Raw genomic sequence first — 12,376 nt, forward strand, 5'->3', positions numbered from 1 at the left:
ATTCAACTTGAACTACTCATCCACCTCAATAGAATTTGTCTACAAAATTTAAGTTAGAAAGTTAATGCAATTAATAAGGCCACTGAGTCACTTAGTGATGATGTTGATAGAGTAATTGAGTCAAATAAATGGACTTAATATTTAAGTTGTGTAGAATAGAATACTTTGTGTAGAATAGAATACTTAAATACTTAATAGATAACTATTGAATTATAAGTAGTCTTATACATCTATAAACAACCTCCATTGACAGGCATTAATATGAATGAAAAACATATGATAATTCTTCTTTCTCCTTCTCTTCTCATGGAGTTCCTAGCGAGTTCAAAGTTATCGTTTATCCGGAGTTGTCGATGAGCTCGAATATATTGTTTATCCCTTACAATCCTTAGGGGTTGTAACAGATGTTGAGAAGAAGTTTTTGGTATTATTTAAGCTGTTTCAATAGAGATTCTTGAAATAGACCTCTCGTTGGCTTGACAATCTTCGTAAACTTTGAAATTTGAGGAAACATTAATTTTCATTATCCCAATAATAAGAGTTGATTGGAAAACTATTTGTGGTTTTATAAATCAGCTTCTTGGAGCGAGGCAATTAGGTTCATACTTAGGGTCTGTTTTGAATAGTTTTTTCGTGCTTTAGGTTCATACTTAGGCAACTAAAGCGCAACTAAAGCGCAGGTAAAGCGCAAGTCAAAAAGCGCAACTAAAGCGCAGGTAAAGCGCAACTAAAGTGCAACTAAAGCGCAAGGTGACGCGGTAAATTTTTATTGGATGTCCGAACTTATTTTTCCCCTCCGGTCACCTGACCCAATAATTTGCCCATCCTTGAAGGTTGTTGAGGAATCGTTAGTGCTTTAGGCTTCGTTTGTAATAGCTTTCTTACTGTTTTGTAAAGCAACTTTTTAGTTCAAAAATCTCTTGAAAGCAGGAAAAAAACAATAATCTAAAGTTGTCCCAAACGAAGCCTTAATTAGACATTTAAAATAGCCAAGAATATAATAAAAATATTTTGCATCAAAATTAATTTGTGCACTCAATGAAAATGAAGGTAATAAACGTTCTTGGTCAGCAACTGTGTTGAAGAAAAAGGATGTTCTAGCTGTTGAAGCTTCAGACCTGCAAGTTAGAGAAACAAGCAAAAGCAAAGGAAGAGAGAAGCAGGTAGCGAAGGGAGTAATCTCGTTTGATCATTCGTTCTTCTCTACTGTAGCTCTCTATTACATTACATTTATATGGGTTTAGCTTAATAATCAACCGTCCAGATGGAAGCAGAAAGAGACGGCTAGGATGAATTCCGTACATAAGTTGTTAGAGAGCAGAGTAGTGGACTGAACTAGTTGGAAAGCTCATGATAGCTTAAACAGGTCCGTTAACACCTCCCCTCAAGGTGATGATGGCTCAAGAATCGTCAGCTTGGAACGAAGAAGTTGATACCTGCTAGCCGATAGAGATTTGGTAAATATATCGGCTATTTGGTCGTGAGAAGCGATATGATGCACCGTGACATGTTGCCCTTTAATACAATCCCGTATAAAATGATAATCGACCTCAATGTGTTTAGTTCGGGCATGGAAAACAGGATTGTTTGCTAGTGCTATTGTAGAAACATTATCACAGAAAATAGGAGTAGGCTGAGGAGTTAAAATCATAAAATCAGCAAGGAGCTGACGCAGCCAAAGGATATCACTAGCAAGAGTAGCTAATGCCCGATATTCCGCCTCAGTTGATGAATGAGCAACTGTAGGTTGCTTTTTGACTGACCAGGAAAGTAGATTGTCCCCAAGAAAGGTGCAAAAACCTGAAATAGAGCGACAGTCTTGGACATTAGCAGCCCAGTCAAAGTCTGCAAAAGCACGAAGATTTAATGTGCTGCTTATAATAGGGAAAGCGTAATGTGTTGTGCCTTTCAGGTATCTTAAGACTCTTTGCAGATGCTGAAAATGAAGTAAATATGGCTGGTGCATATGTTGACACAAATAATTAACTGCATAAGCCACATCCGGTCGTGTAATTGTCACATACTGTAGAGAGCCCACGAGCTGTTTGTAGAGTTGCGGATGAGGATACAGTTGCGACTCATGAGAAGGGATCGGAAGTTTAGTTGATAAAGGGCTAAGAGCTGGTTTACAATCCAGCATTCCTGCTTTGTTTAAGATTTCGGTAATATACCGTGACTGAGAGAGCAGCAGTCCGGTAGAGTAAGGTATCACTTGAATTCCCAAGAAGTGAGAAACGGTACCAAGGTTTCTCATCCGGAACTGGGAATTAAGATTGGTCAGCAATTTTTCTATTTCAATCTGGTCATTTCCCGTGAGTAGAAGATCATCTACATAGGCCAAGAGGTATAGCTGTGTCTGCTCCTTATGGTAGAGAAATAAAGCTGGATCAGCTTTACTCTGAACAAATCCATAAGTAAGGAGATGAGATGAAAACAGAGAGAACCATTGCTTGGGAGATTGTTTAAGCCCATAAATGGATTTGTGTAAACGGCAGACATAATGGGGAAATTATGGATCTTGGAAACCATAAGGTTGTTTCATGAAGACAAGTTCGTCAAGGTGGCCATGTAGAATGCATTTGAGACATCTAAATGCAAAGTAGGCCATTGATAAGTGACAGCCACTGTTAATAGGAGTCGGATGGTAGGAAATTTTGCTACCGGGCTGAAAGTATATGTATAATCTATACCAAATTCTTGTTTGAATCCTTGTGCAACTAGACGAGCTTTGTGACGAGTGAACGTTCCATCCAGGTTGAATTTGGATTTATACAACCATTTGCAGCCGAGAAGATTTTGAGTGGGATGAGGTGGAACTAGAGTCCACGTGCCTTGATCAACTAAGGCCTCAAATTCAGCAGACATAGCAGCCCGCCATACCGAATGCTTGTTTGCTTCAGTGAAGGAAGTGGGAGTTGAGGGAATTATGGTATGTTGTAAGTCAAAGAAATGTTTTGGTTTTAAGTGTCCCGTTTATTGATGAGTCACCATATGATGCCGAGAAGTATGGGCTGGAGGAATTAGAGTTGCTGCGGGTGAAGCTTGTTCATATGATATGGAAATCGGAGTGTTGGATAGATGTTGAGAAGGAGGGAAATGATTTTCTGGAATGTATTCTGAAACCAGAGATAGAGCACTTGGCTGAGATGATTGAGTAGTAGGAACTGAGGGTGGATTTGGTAGGAGAATTAACGGATTAGACACATTAAGTGGTGTGGTATCTGTGAGAGGATTAGAGTTGTTAGTTTTGAAAGGAAAAATCTGTTCAAAAAACTGCACATGCCGAGATATATACACCTTTTGAGTAATAGGATCAAGACACTTGTATCCTTTTGATTGAGTTGTATAGCCAAGAAAGATACACGGAAGAGACCGAGGTTGAAATTTGTGGCGATGATCAGGGGGTATCCACGGGTAGCATGAGCAACCAAACACCCGAAGGTGTTGGTATGAAGGTGGGTGTCCGAATAATTTTTTTATAAGGTGAAATATTGTTTAGTGAAGGCGATGGTAATCGATTGATTAAGTAGGCTGCAATGAGTAATGTGTCAACCCAGTAATGATGAGGGACATACGCATGAAACATGAGATCCCATATTGTCTCGAGCAAATGACGGTGTTTCCTTTCAGAAACACCGTTTTGTTGAGGTGTATATGGGCATGTGAGTCTATGCGTATGCCAAAGGATTGTAACATTTTATTGAATTGAGAGTTAACAAATTCGCCACCCCGATCAGATTGTAGCATTTTTATTGGGTGTTGAAATTGTTTCTATTTGAACTGTAAAAAAGTGTGAAGCACTTCAGATTTGAATTTTAAGGGATATACCCAGCAATATCTTGTAAAATCATCAACAAACACTAGATAATATTTAAAATGCTGAATAGACAAGACTGGAGAAGGTCCCCAAACATCAGTATGCACTAATTCTAAACACTTTGTAGTTTTTGGTAAAGATAAAGAGAATGGCTCTCTATGACTCTTTGCACGAATACAAGAATCACAAGGAGATACAAAACTTTTAGAAGAGCTGAGAGAAGATAAAAGTTTCTGTGTGTTTGCTGAAGGATGTCCGAGACGATGGTGCCATGAGCCTATAGAAGCTGAATTGCTGAAGAGAGCAGTGGTTGGTTTTGGATTGGAGACTCGGTTGGATGAGGCAGGAAGCTTAATAGGGTACAACCCATGATGATTGGACCCCTGAAGCAGAGTCTGATGAGTCGTGGAGTTTTTTATGATAAAGCCATTTGCATGAAATAGAACATAGTAGGGATTGTCATGAGTTAGGCGATGAACCGAGAGAAGATTATGAGTTATGTGAGGAACATGAAGTATGTGAGGTAAGATGAGCTTACTGGTAGGAGTTGGCAAAATTCCTTGACCGGAATGAGTGATGGGAAGCTAATGTCCACTTCCGACCTGAACATTTGAGCTTCCGGCATACGGATGAGGCGACTGTAAATGGGATACATCAGTGGTTAGGTGACTGGATGCACCAGAATCCAGAAACCAATCCACGGTGGGTTGTTCGTCATGAGCAATGTACACCTGCGGCTGATTTGCTTGATAAGAGAAATTACCTCTATGCCAACAGTTAGCAGCAGAGTATCCTGGTTTTAAACAGATTTGGCATTCAATATGAGATGCTGATCGACGTCCACCACTATGAGGGGTAGGATTAGACAATGCACGACCTCCACGCGCATTGTTGAAACGTCCTCTAGAGCGTCCCCTACCTCGACCACGGAATGCAGTAAGAGCAAATGCAGAATCATTGGGGTTGGTGATAAGTTGATCGATACTTTGATCGGCCGCAATATTCACTTCTTCACTGCACAGAAGTGAATATAGCTCATCTAGATGAATTGTGAGTTTTTTGGTTCTGATGGCAATTTTAAATGCATTGTAGGATGCCGGCAATCCATTGAGTGTGTAGAGCACAATATCTTCATCTTCAATATTGGAACCAGCTGCATGGATAGCGTCAACACGATGCTTTATATCCGATAGATATTGAAGCATTGTTTTATCTTTCAGTTTCAACAAATGCAACTCATTTTTGAGTTGTAAAACTCTAGATCGGTTAGTAGACTGTAAACGGCGATCTAGGGTGTTCCAGATTTCTTGACAAGTATCTAGCGTCAGAACATACGGCAGTAGTGCAGGTGAAATGGTAGAAAAAAGGGCTGATGCTAGGTTTTGATCGACCAGCATCCATGTATTAAATGCACTGTTAACAGCTGTGGTACCGTTGGAGAGCAGGAGCATTTTAGGGGGTTTTGGATTGGAGCCGTCTAGGTAACCAAGAAAACCATTTGCAGCAAACAGTTTGTAGATCTGAGAACGCCATATGGGATGATTGTCCGCTGTAAGCTGCACATTCAAAACTGTCTTTACATATGACATCAGATATTTTAACTGAGCGGGGATAACGACTTCCGTCGTAGTCTGCGACGGCTCAGTAGAATCCGTAGACGAAGATCCAGCTCCGTCCATGCTAAGCGAAGATGACAGAGTTCAACGAAACTGGAATGGCTCTGATACCATGTTGAATCTTCAGACCTGCAAGTTAGAGAAACAAGCAAAAGCAAAGGAAGAGAGAAGCAGGTAGCGAATTCGCCTTCGAAGGGAGTAATCTCGTTTGATCTTTCGTTCTTCTCTACTGTAGCTCTCTATTACATTACATTTATATGGGTTTAGCTTAATAATCAACCGTCCAGATGGAAGCAGAAAGAGACGGCTAGGATGAATTCCGTACAGAAGTTGTTAGAGGCAGAGTAGTGGACTGAACTAGTTGGAAAGCTCATGATAGCTTAAACAGGTCCGTTAACACTAGCTATGAATGAAAGGTTATTGAAACTTAGTTGAGGAAAAGGAAATCATCATTTACACTGAAATAAGGGCTAATACTGAAGTTCAGGTAACTCTGAAAATTTCATATTGATTTTGATCATTGTTGCTAATCAAGAATAAAGATCTTAAAGTTGAAGTTCAATCTGTCATGATAAGCCGCAGCACTATCTAAATTAAATCCAATTTCTAAAGTATAAATTAAGGCATTATATGGATTAGGTTCAATCAACTGGGAAGAAGGTGAACCATTCTAAAGATCAAACCAATAAAATTATTGAAAAGCTTTTGGAAGAGATTATTACTGTGATTAAAGATAAAATAAATTTTCTCGAAGATAACAATAAAGTTTCGTTTGAGATAGCTTTCACATTGTTTTATGAATCAATGTTTTAGTACAATTTTTTTTTTTTAGTTTAAAAATTTTGTACTAAAAAGTTGTTTTATAAAGCAATAAGAAAGCTGTCCCAAATGACCTAAGTCATCTCAAAATAAAGGCTTTGTTTGGGACAGTTTTTCATTGCTTATTTAAGACAGCTTTCTAGAACAAATTTTTCTAATTCAACAAAAAAAAAAAAAAACTAAGAAACAATTTTAAAAAGCTTTAAGAAAGTTGTCCCAAAAGAAGTCAAAGGATTTGTTTGGAATAGCTTTCTTTCTGTTTTTTAAAACATCTTTTTAGTACAAAATTTTTAATTTTTGTACTAAAAAATAGCTTTAAGAAATAATAAAAAGCCATCCCAAACGAACCAAAAATGAGACTCCTACAACCACAATTTGATAATAACTTAAGAAGTTAAAGGAAACTCAATTCAAGTTCGATGACCCTTTGGATCACAGAAAGTTTATGGCCGAATTTAAACACTTAGATTATTTCATTGATAAGCTCGTAAGCATAGAAGATGGCTTCAATATTTTGAACAACACGCTTACTAAATACATATTTGATTGGATTTCTTTTGAATTATTTATGAATAAATGTTAGGAGAAGCAAAAGATGAATAAGAGAAGTTTTTTGTATCTATGTAATTGATTCATTTATGCATAAATGCATGTATGTCTCACACTTGATTTTTGGTGATTTGTTAATTCTATGTATTTATTCTAACTTTGAAATATATTTATAAACTAGGTAAGAATGATTTATGTAAATCAACTATGCAAAATTTTATGTAAAATGATAAATTTGTGGACGTTTATTTATTCTCTCAGATGTAATTATTATTCATTTTTCACTTTCGTTTATGTGATGTTTAGTATTAAACGCATGCTCTATAAAATTTTATGTGAAATACAAAGTTATTTAGTATTGCTCGTTGAAGGAAAAAGAAAAACTCATTTTTTGCTTTCATTTACGTGATGTTTTGTTCATTTTAATGTTGTATGCTGTTGTGTACCGCTCATGTACCGCTCGGTACATGCTCGGTACCACTAGGTACATACTCGGTACTGCTAAATACATACTCATTACTGCTAAGTACTATTAGGTACATGCTCGGTACTGCTAGGTACATGCTTGGAACTGCTAGGTACATGCTTGGTACAATAATGCTCGGTACCACTTGGTATCTTTCCATTGATGATATATGTTTCTGAGCGGTACACAGTAACCGTACACATCAATAATATATAGCAATACACAATAAAATAACCATTTTCCATATAGTTTCTGTAATACACATCACTGAAAAATTTACAATGCAAATCACTGAGTACAAGCAACTTACAAACATTACACTTTTACTACTGCATGCAAATCACTGAGTACAAATGACTTACAAATTTTAAAAACATGAAGACCTTAAAAATTACTCTTACAATAAAAAATTGTTCCGGGGGCGTTGCCCTCGAAAACCCCTGCAGGAGCGCTACCCCCTCGGAACCCCCGACATATTCCCTAGATATATAGAAAAAAACTATCATGTCTCGTTTTCTCTTTTTGAACCGTTTTTCCACCTCCAGACTAGTCTTCATCTTCATCGTCTTCTCCACCTCCATACCAATCTTCATCTTCATCGGCTTCTCCTCGTTTCTCCTTTCTCAGCAGCTTTGAAAAGCTTATTTAGCTGAAATCCTAAAAAAAACAGAACTTTTGCAGTATTTTATTTAAAAAAGAGCACCATTCTTAAACCCTAATTTTTGAGCTCGCAATTTTTGGGCCGGGTCAGTTGAGCTGGCAAGAAAATATTAAATGAAAATAGAAATGAATATCCACGTATATAATGCAGGTATCGTAATTTTATTGGAGTCCGGACACAGAACTATGTATGGATTCTGCATATAATAATTTATCTATTAACTGATAGCAATTGTTAGGGAGTGGTGATTTAGACTGGTGGAGGTTGTAATGATGGAGGCTTGAGTAATACCATTTGAAGTGATAGATCAGGAGATGTTCTAACCTGATATGTTAGACATATGATCTGTATGAGGGCATGAATGTGATGATGGAGGTTTTTCTAGTAATGTTGCCGCCTTAGCTCTCTCTTACACTTTTTTCTTCTAATATTGTTTATCTTTTATATAGATACTACACTTACCGTTACAAATACCACACTCAATCCTTAGAGATGCCTCACAAATCATTTCTACCAAATCAACTCGTATGAGTAGAAATCAACAATCAATGTATCCATGTAACAATATCATATGTCATTATTCCAATAACAATTTTTAATATGTTGCTATTGCAAATGTACATGTCTTCCTATGATTAATGTAATGTCAATTATATTTATGCATATACAATCATGCTAGATATTATCATACCATTATATGACCCATTTGTCATTTATTTCTTAACTAACATTTAATTATATTTATACATTTATATGTATATAATTATAGTCAGTTTTGTTAAACACCATGCCTTGGAAAGATTACCGCCAACCTAAGTAGATCTAATGATTTCTTATAAAGTCCTTCGAGGAACCGTCAGCCTGACTAGCCTAAATTAAATAAGGTTATACCAACATACATACCATTGCACACATGTATATAATTTTTTATTTTGAAAAGCAAGTTTCTATACGTGTCATATAGTTGATATGAAAAATTAGAAATTCCACAACCAGTATAATTTGCAAAATACTATCTATTGTATTTAACAGCATTAAGACTCATGAATTAAAAATTTTACCACACTAATTAAATTATATGATTAAAAGCTTGTGAAATAATTATCATGGTAACATTGGCTCTACACATGACAATATCATCATGAACAATAAATAAGATATACTACGATTATACAATAATAAATAAGAATTTAAAATATAGTTGACAATCCCAAATTTGTAGGAACATCATTCAAGTAATAAGGGTAATGCCCTTAACAAAGAAGGATATGCTTATGCATTAATAAACAACAATTACTATAGTGTTGGCACAAATTCCAAATCTGATTGCAGGTTGCACACTTCCAACAAACGAAATTCCTATAAGAAGTGGAACCAAACATTTATAATTGTACACTTTGAGGCATCCAAGTTAATGACCTAAGCTATACCATCAACGCTGATATTAACTATCCTAAGCTGCAATCTACACTACAGTTCTCTTAATCACATTAAGTGGACAGTAGATTGAAACTTTGAAAGATCCCCCACAAATAAATTTAACTTAATATTTATAATATGCTACAAGATATATATGATTTACGCTAATCAAAATTTAATCTCAAAATATGCAAGTTATAACTCATAAGAATATATTTTCAAACCAATAAATAAAATCAAACTTAACCTAACATAGTTTATGTCACAACCCCACCCAATATGACTCACAGATAGAACATGTCAAAATTTTAAAGACCTTCAAATTTCTTTAAATTAAAGCATATCGTGGAGCTTCTAATTACCTTCTAGTAAATAGAAGAAAATACTCATCCATAGATTTTTATTCTTTTTATTTATTATCAAAATGTATATACAATAATTATACCTTATAGCGCGTTGCTATAACCCAGAATTAGAGTAGATAAATAACTAGTCATGGCTATACCAAAAATAAAAAAAAATTCCTTGATAAACTCAGACAGATCAGATCCTGAATTCTTAGTTACTCAACCAACTCTTTCCCTTTCCCCATATTTGAAATAGAGTGCATAATAGGTTTGAGTCAACACAGCTCAATATGTAATACCCACATATCTAAATTTTCAATAATTCACTTGCTATGCATTTAATTAAATTAAAGGTAGTTCATAAGAAATATATCATACTAAACATAATCTTAATTATATATAATTGAAATAAATAGATTAGGTGTTAAAAGTAAATAAACAAGTACTTCAAATATCTCAACATAAAATAATATATCTCTCTCGGGCCCTTATATCTTACATCAGAAATGGATATCAAAATTAAGGCCTTTATGACTCCTTGTGCTAGCATATAAAAATAGACATTTATGACTCTCGATGCTTAGCATATATCAAGGGTTGGGCCCATTGAGTTCAAATGGACCATGAGCTCAATGGAAGAGGTCCCAAAGCAAGGGAATGCCATTTGGATTGAAATGGGTGTTTAAACCCTTCAGGTTCACTTTGGTCAACTATGATTGACTTGGTCAACCAGGTCCAACCAAAGTGTTTTTGGGTCCAATGTATTCCTAAGGATATTTAGGATCCATTGAGATAGGTTTTGGAGATTTATGAGAGAAGACCATGTCGAATTTTGGGTAAAAGACCAAAATTTCCCTTAAAGGAGCATTTTGGTCATTTTGAGCTATGGTCAACCCTGGGTAAAATTGGGTCCGAGAAAGTATAGATTACTCGTAAAAAAAATTCCTAATGGAGGCTATGAGCATGATCAAGGAGCTTGTGGAAAGTTCCAGGGTTAGTTTCCACAAGGTGGTAAACCTAGTGGCATAGACTATAAATAATTGAAGGTTTAACAACCTTTAGGGATCTATCTGGTTTCTAGGGTTAGAGATCTCTAAATAAGCTCAAATTTGGAGGGTTTGCACTAGAGGCATGTCATATTAATATGCAATTGATAGACCCTAAATCATATGCCAAATGACTGGGTTTCAAGGTGATAGAAAATCACCTAGAAAGGGTTTCATGACCTCGATCCTTAACCATATGATTTTGGTTTGGATGTTGGATTTGGATTGAAATTTGAGGCTGATTGTTTGAGTTTAAATCATACACATATATGAAAATCAAATGAATGATTGAGATTAATTAGACATTATTTGAAAGTTGATTGAAATTTGATTGGAAGCTAGATTATGGATTGAATTGGAAGGTGGAGTTGAGTTTAATTGGAATTGAATTGGGTCTTACTTGGGACCTATATGATTAGAAAGTAGACATCTTACAATTATTATGTTAGCAAAAAGAAAACCAAATGGGTCCTAGTGACCTCGTACATAAATGAGGTCAACATCGAACCGGTCCAAGTTTGGTTTATAACAACTTAAGAAATTTGTCATACAATTTCTGAATTGTTATGTACATTTGGCCGATAATTACCAGACCATGTTGAAGTACATTTGTTATGAAATCTTTCTCAAGTATTATGAAATATAATTTTAGAAGTTTGTTACTCTAAACTATGCACATTATGTGGTTAGCTACAGAGCATAAGATCACTAAAAAAGTTTAGGCCCGGTCCAATAAGCTCGTGTGAATGAGGTGAGAACGAATGTTGGACATAAAATTTTTAAAACATTTCAATGTAACATTTAATATAATCCGTCCAAAGCAATGTAATAAAGAGGAATAAAAAAAAAATCAAACAACATTTTTCTTTCATTTATAAACATGTATATAAAAGTCTGTTACAAAATAGATACCTATTATATGCCATCATATGTATCCATCTATTACAAAACATCAAAATAATAAAAGAACCTATCACTTAAAATGAAACTGAGCAACATGTTACTATAGAAATAAACAGTATAGTGCTATGCAAAGGTAGTCGTACAACTACATCTATATGATTTCATACTTCTTTCCTTCTATGATTTTCCTTATATATATAGAGCTAACAGCTCAGCAAGACTATACTCATCAATCAAAATCTCCAAAAATTCACATCGGAAAACACATCAGAAGCATTTATTCAAATAGTCGTACAAAATTCAAACAATCGTACATAAATCGTATAACAGACAGAACAGATACTTGATCAAATAGAAATCAAATCACATATACATGAATTCAAATCATACTGCAGAATAGATCTTATAAAACTTTCAAATCACAGAACAGATCGGATCGTACAAACCAGAATTCAAATCAGATAAAATCACATTTCAGATATCACATTTCACATATCACATATTTCTGACCCTGACAGAATCTCGACGGATTCTGGCACCTTATGCCTCCCTTCCCTGACACTGACAGAATCTCGACGGATTCTGGCCCCTTATGTCTCCCTTTGTGCTTATAGCACCAGAACAGAACAGATATACAGAATTTTCAGAACATAAACTGTTTTCTTTTCAAATTTCCCTGGCATAGATAGAATCTCAAAGGATTCTGGCTCCTTATAACTCCCTTCTGATGTCA

General features: G+C 35.5%; 1 protein-coding gene across 1 annotated transcript; it reads right to left on the reverse strand.

Annotated features, from left to right (window-relative positions):
• Positions 1-1,384: 1,384 nt before the first annotated feature.
• LOC110116416 (uncharacterized mitochondrial protein AtMg00810-like) lies at positions 1,385-2,865 on the reverse strand. The gene is made up of 2 exons (XM_020849964.1): positions 2,662-2,865; positions 1,385-2,398 (listed from the first exon to the last, which is right to left on the reverse strand). The coding sequence occupies exons 1-2, from the start codon at positions 2,863-2,865 to the stop codon at positions 1,385-1,387; spliced, it is 1,218 nt and encodes a 405-aa protein (XP_020705623.1).
• Positions 2,866-12,376: the final 9,511 nt, after the last annotated feature.

The sequence above is a fragment of the Dendrobium catenatum genome, unplaced genomic scaffold (assembly GCF_001605985.2).
Source record: "Dendrobium catenatum unplaced genomic scaffold, ASM160598v2 fragScaff_scaffold_1341, whole genome shotgun sequence".
Taxonomy (NCBI): domain Eukaryota; kingdom Viridiplantae; phylum Streptophyta; class Magnoliopsida; order Asparagales; family Orchidaceae; genus Dendrobium; species Dendrobium catenatum.